Here is a 5,695-nt window from a genome sequence, read left to right on the forward strand (position 1 = left end):
ATGATGGATGGATCGTGCTCATTAGTAATTAATATCTCAAATTACTTTTTTGTGACTCATTTTTAGGGGGGTAGATAAATTGGAACCAGCAAGAAGACTGTTCTTCCATCACAATAATTACTCAATATTCAAATTTACTCTTTAGTTACAGTCATGGTAAAAAGAAAGTAAATCCTGAATTTTAAGGTTTTTACTATCACGACATTATAAAAAAAAATAAAAAAAGAACATTAACAAAAACAAAAATAGTGCTACCCCCTCAGCCTCCTAGATACAGCTATACACCTATCTGAAACTCCTATGTCACTTATCATATTCACAAACTTGGGCGTCGATGTCGCCCACCCGCCCCCTCACCCATGGATCCCCTGAAATCTGTCACCACAAATCAATAAATATATAAAGTTACAGAAAAGGTCTTGTAGCTCAATTTTGATAGTAGATAGTGGAAAAAACAGTACATTTTCTGTGTTTTATTATCAATTACTTAACTACTTGTTGTAGTACTAATGGAAATGTAGGAGATATTTATTGAGAGGAAAAACTTTAAAAGTTATGAAAATACAGTTAAAAGTCCAAAAGCAATCCCCTCCTTCACAAAGGAGGAGATTCAAAGCTGTCCAGTGGACCGGATTGGAGTCTTTCCTGGGCTGATTCTGGCCCCAGGCCTTATGTTTGACACCCACGGTCTAGAGCATTCAGATGTATTAACACAATGGCAAAAAAGATAACAGAAGTGCCAGGAAAAAGCTGATTATTTCTAAAAATTAATATTATACCATGGCTCAGGTTTGCAAAGGTGAATCTGGAAAATCCTCAATACCTTTGGAACAATGGCTTTTGGACAGATGAGACTAAACTGTGGGTATTTGGCTATAGTGCACATAATGCACCATGTTTGGTAAAAATCAAACACAGCATACCAACTGTCAAGCACAGTGGTAGAGGGGTGATGATTTGGGTTTGTTTTGCAGCCGCTGGACCTGGGAACCTTGAACTCCTCTGACAGCTAAAGCTTGAGAGAAATTTGGTCATGCACCAGGACAATAAACGAGCACAGCAGAAAATATATGAGAGGATGGTTGAAAAAGAAAAGAATCTAGGTTGCTTTGGCCAAGACAAAGTCCAGACCTCAACCTGAATAAAATGCTGTGGTGGGACTTTCAAAGAGCTGTCCATGAACGAATGCCCACAAACTTCAATGAACTGAGGCAACGCTGTCAAGCAGAGTGAGCAGAAATTCCTCTACAATGATGTGAGAGATGAATAATATTGTATATAAAATGTTTACTTCAATTTACTCACGGTGATTCTACAAGCGACTGAATCATGGACCGTATTTTCTCTTTCACACACAGCTTCTACATTTTGGCTCAGCTGTGGTTAGTTAGTTGCTTGTTGTCCATCTGAGGTTGTATTTACCTCATTCTAACACCTGCTCAGGACCACCTTATTTTTTATTATGTCCTCATATGTAAAACCTTAGACTTGAGACAGTGTACTTTTTTGCCATGACTATAAAGGATTTTTTTATTTCAAAAATGACAACAAAATATCAAATTATTATTTTAATCCAATTAAAACCTGTGTGCATGAATGCAGGAGAACAGCTGCTATAGCTGATATATAGTAATAACAAACGAGGTCCATCAGTGAACTGTGGATTAGTTTTGGTCTGACGTGGTGAAGTTTTGGTTAGTTAACAGGTTAGGGTCAGGGCTACATACACAGTAACGGCCTACCTGGCACATGGAAATGCTTGGGGGCTTGGAAGGTGTTGGTGGGTGTAGCACACCTGGGCTCTGGCTGACTATAATAAGGAGAACTCCTGCCACTTTCACTGCCTGCACTCAGCCCAGCCAATCACAATGAGAGAAACCAAAGCATCAATGACCCACATCCACAAACAGTAAGACAGACAGGGTATTGAAAGATACACTGACAAATAACCCGATGGATTACATGTGCATGCAAATGTGAGTTGCACCCACACAAAGACTTTCTATCCAGCTATTTTTCTGTGTGTGTGTGTGTGTGTGTGTGTGTGTGTGTGTGTGTGTGTGTGTGTGTGTGTGTGTGTGTGTGTGTGTGTCTTTGCTTGAGTGGGAGTATTACCAGGGACATAATAATGCAGTGGGGAGCCTCCGTGACGACTGTGTGCAGGTGAGTCGGTATAGGGGGAGCTGGAGGAACGTCTTGTTCTTAACTCCATGCCATCCAAGAGATCCTGAAAGGAAAGGCTGCTTTAGAGGCTGTCTGAATAATGTGCTTTAATTTACTAAAGGCACAAGGTTACTTCCACAACACAGTTTTAATCATGCTGACAGCAGTTTATTAACCTACATGGTGCGTATGCTGCTAGCAGTCCTAGTGCACAAACATGTGCAGATGTAGTCTAAACACAGACAGTGAAGACTATCACGGTGCTGTTACAATGATGGCACAAATTAAAGAAATACTTGGATGGTTACTTTCCTTCATGCCAAGACTGAAACAATAATATTAGCATATAAATAGATGCGCATTAAATATGAAAGTGGTTAGGTTAGCGTAGCATGTAGACTGGAATCAGAGGAAGCATGCAGCCTGATGGGAACAAAATCCACCTACCAGCACTTCTAAAGTTTACTAATTAAGATGGTATATCTCAAGGGTACAAAATTATGTCCCAAAATATCAAACTATGTCTTTTTGTATTCAAATGTTGCCGGTGTTTGATATCACTCAACTTTACTGTTTTGAGTTCTAAAATTAAAACCGGTTACATCTATTTTCTTTTGTATTTAATACTTTAGAGTAAGGATTACCTTCTCAACCATTACACAAAGAGGTGGGGGAGTACTTACATGAGAGTATGGTGATAAGGAGCCCAATGACTGGATATGAGGAGAAATAAAAGGTATTTGTTACTGTTCATTATTCTTAATACCTTATGGTCAATTTATTTTTACCGGAAGAAATTCAAATAGTGAGTTTGTGTGTGTGTGTGTGACTACCTGCCTACGGTTGCATCTCTCCAAAGTGTCATCTGAGAGGTGCGTCTGTGCATGGTCGGCCTGATAAGGAATAATGTCGGGCCGCTGAATGTCATATATGGCTTTAACCCTGGGAAGTGCTGCCACCTGCTTATATTCCAAAACATCCCCATCACCCTTAGCCTGTTAGAGAGAGACAGGTAGACAGGGATACACATTAAATGAAGACCAAACCATAAGTAGAAGACTGGCTGTTAACAGCCAATCTCGATCACCAACAGAAGAGGCACCCAAATTCTTGCATAGAAAATCACACATATCGTAGCATACAGGAAGGGAAATGAGGCAATGGTAAACATTCAGGTGAGCAGGTTAAACTGAAATCTTTGATGGGCCAGTAAAAATTTAAACATGACATTAAACAATCTAAGATAGAGCTAAAAAGTGTGCACTGTAAGACAATAACTCTGGATAGGAAACTAAAGGGCTTAAGATAAAAGCCTGCTTATTATAAAAGGCATATTAAGGCTTTAGTAGTCTAGCACTTTGCTTTTAGTAGGCATACAGTAAGGCAGGGAGAGGCAACAGACAGACAAGAAGTCTGCTGAGAGACTGATAGCACAGACCGCCTGAGCTTTAAGGGTCTCTTTTGTGCTTCTGTCTATGCTGGTTATGTTTGAGTGACAGATGTGACTGTGACAGCTGAGGGCGCAACCATGGCGTAGCCATGGTGACGGTTACTCACACAGATGAGCCGGTGAGGAGAGCCAAGGAGAGGAGAGGAGCCTGGAGGAGAAATGGATGCTGTCTCGGAGGTACGTCTCAGCTGGTGGGACAAATGTCAGTGAGAGCAAGAAGGTGAATAAAGTTAGCTTAAATACAACAGTGAGCGCAGAAAAGTACTTTAATTTAATGCATTACTCAAAAAAGTGAACCTGGAGCAGTAACTCAAATAATCACTCGTTACAGCCAAGGTATCCAGAAGATCATCTCTGAAAGCACCTCACCTCAAACCTTGAGTTGGTTACCCAGTACCACCAGTACCTCCAGTACCACAGGAAACTGAGGCTATAATTTACATCGGCTCACCAAAACTGGGCGGCAGACAATTGGAAAACGGTCACCTGGTAATAAGCCTTGAATTCTGCTCAAACATTTGAACGGCAGGGTGAGAATTTGGTGTAAACAACATGAAAGCCTGGATCCATCCTGCCTTGTATCAACACTTAAAGTGGTATAATGATGGTGGTATGATGGTCTATGGGGGATATTTTCTTGGCACACTCTGGACTCCATCTAAATGGAGCTAAAAACCACCCCAAAAAGGGTTTCTGGAACATTACAATGAGTCCAGATGGCCTCCACAGTCACCAGATCAACATCCAATAGATGTGGTAGAACAGGAGATTCACAGCATGCAGGTGCAGCTGCAAAATCATGCATCAACCGTGTGATATTAAATGTCAATATAGACCAAATTTAAAATAAATAAGTAAACTAAAATACTTTATCTAGCCTCTCACTTAAAAAAGTGTGTTTTGTTAATGCTGTTTTTTTGTTTGTAATATAAAGCAAGTGGATGGAGCTTCTCTGCTCACAGCCAGAACTGTGTAATATTATAGATATCAAATCTGTTTGACTTCATACAAAGACTTAAAAAGGCGGATACCTGACTTTTTCTTCAGTATTAATCTTTCAGGATAGAGAACCACTTTGTACTGAATATTATAGCTGCAAACTAACACTTCTGTACCTGTTATGTTTTTACTGTGACAGCATTATTAAGCCAACTCTTAATCATGTAAGTGTTCTTGTAAATGTTCCTCTATGTGCTGGAATAGCTGAATCTCACTTTTTTTCTTGACATGTTCACTTCTCAGTTGAGCTGAGCAATCATTTAACAACAAATGTTAATTTCCTGCTTTTAACATTCATATTCCCTGTGTGTATGTGTGTGTGTGTGTGTGTGTGTGTATGTGTGTAGGTGTGTGTATGTGTTTTGTAAAGTTACAACTTCCTTCCATGGTGTGATGATTATTATTTGCATGTTCATGATAACACCAGGCTCTGGCAAGAGCTGTCAAAGTGCAGGTCTGCAGCTCTACTTTCGATGAAATGCTTTGAAAAAATACAATAAGACTTTATGAACCTCTTTGGACAATTTCTGTTAAATAAAGCTGCAACAATAGTATGAACAATCTGGTGACGAACTATATATTACAATGAAATCTTTTATAAATGAACAGCAAAATAAAGTCTATTTATCCAAATTTTTATATATAAAACTAAATTCGCTGAGGGCAGATTTGAGCACATTTCTTACAATGCTAAGAGCGACATACCTGCTTTTAAAACAACAGTGAGACATTTCAGACACAGCATGAAAGAGAGAACCACTGAGAGGACAAAAACAGAAACAGAGAGGAAGAGCAGGGGCTTGCAGGTATTTTGAGTAACACTCACCCTCAGTTTCCTCTCCAGCCGAGCTGCTTCTTTACACATGGGGTGCCAAACCTCTGAACCTGCACATACACACATGCGATTTTATCTCAGTTTACTTTGTTTATTGCGTGTGGGCAGCAGCCATACAGTTTTATGGGATCCTATGAAGAGCAGATCAGCTTTTCTCAAGTGCATCAACATCAATCAAAGGCACACACACACACACACACACACACACACACACACACACACACACACACACACACACACACACACAC

The 5,695-nt window shown here is 39.9% G+C and overlaps 1 protein-coding gene across 3 annotated transcripts in view; it reads right to left on the reverse strand.

The window, feature by feature from the left end:
• LOC102288874 (actin-binding LIM protein 3) overlaps positions 1 to 5,695 on the reverse strand; it is a 59,928-nt gene that overhangs the window by 24,967 nt on the left and 29,266 nt on the right. For 2 of the 3 annotated variants that reach the window (XM_042222297.1, XM_042222298.1), the window contains 6 exons: positions 5,439 to 5,497; positions 3,721 to 3,801; positions 2,997 to 3,158; positions 2,847 to 2,876; positions 2,116 to 2,227; positions 1,743 to 1,844 (listed from right to left, as the gene is read on the reverse strand). In XM_042222297.1, the coding sequence (XP_042078231.1) occupies positions 1,743 to 1,844; positions 2,116 to 2,227; positions 2,847 to 2,876; positions 2,997 to 3,158; positions 3,721 to 3,801; positions 5,439 to 5,497 (546 nt within the window). The remainder of the gene's footprint in view (positions 1 to 1,742; positions 1,845 to 2,115; positions 2,228 to 2,846; positions 2,877 to 2,996; positions 3,159 to 3,720; positions 3,802 to 5,438; positions 5,498 to 5,695) is intronic. The other variant, XM_042222299.1, reaches the window with a different exon arrangement.

This window comes from Haplochromis burtoni, unplaced genomic scaffold (assembly GCF_018398535.1).
Source record: "Haplochromis burtoni strain Fernald_Lab_line unplaced genomic scaffold, NCSU_Asbu1 Contig_83, whole genome shotgun sequence".
In the NCBI taxonomy this organism is placed as follows: Eukaryota; Metazoa; Chordata; class Actinopteri; order Cichliformes; family Cichlidae; genus Haplochromis; species Haplochromis burtoni.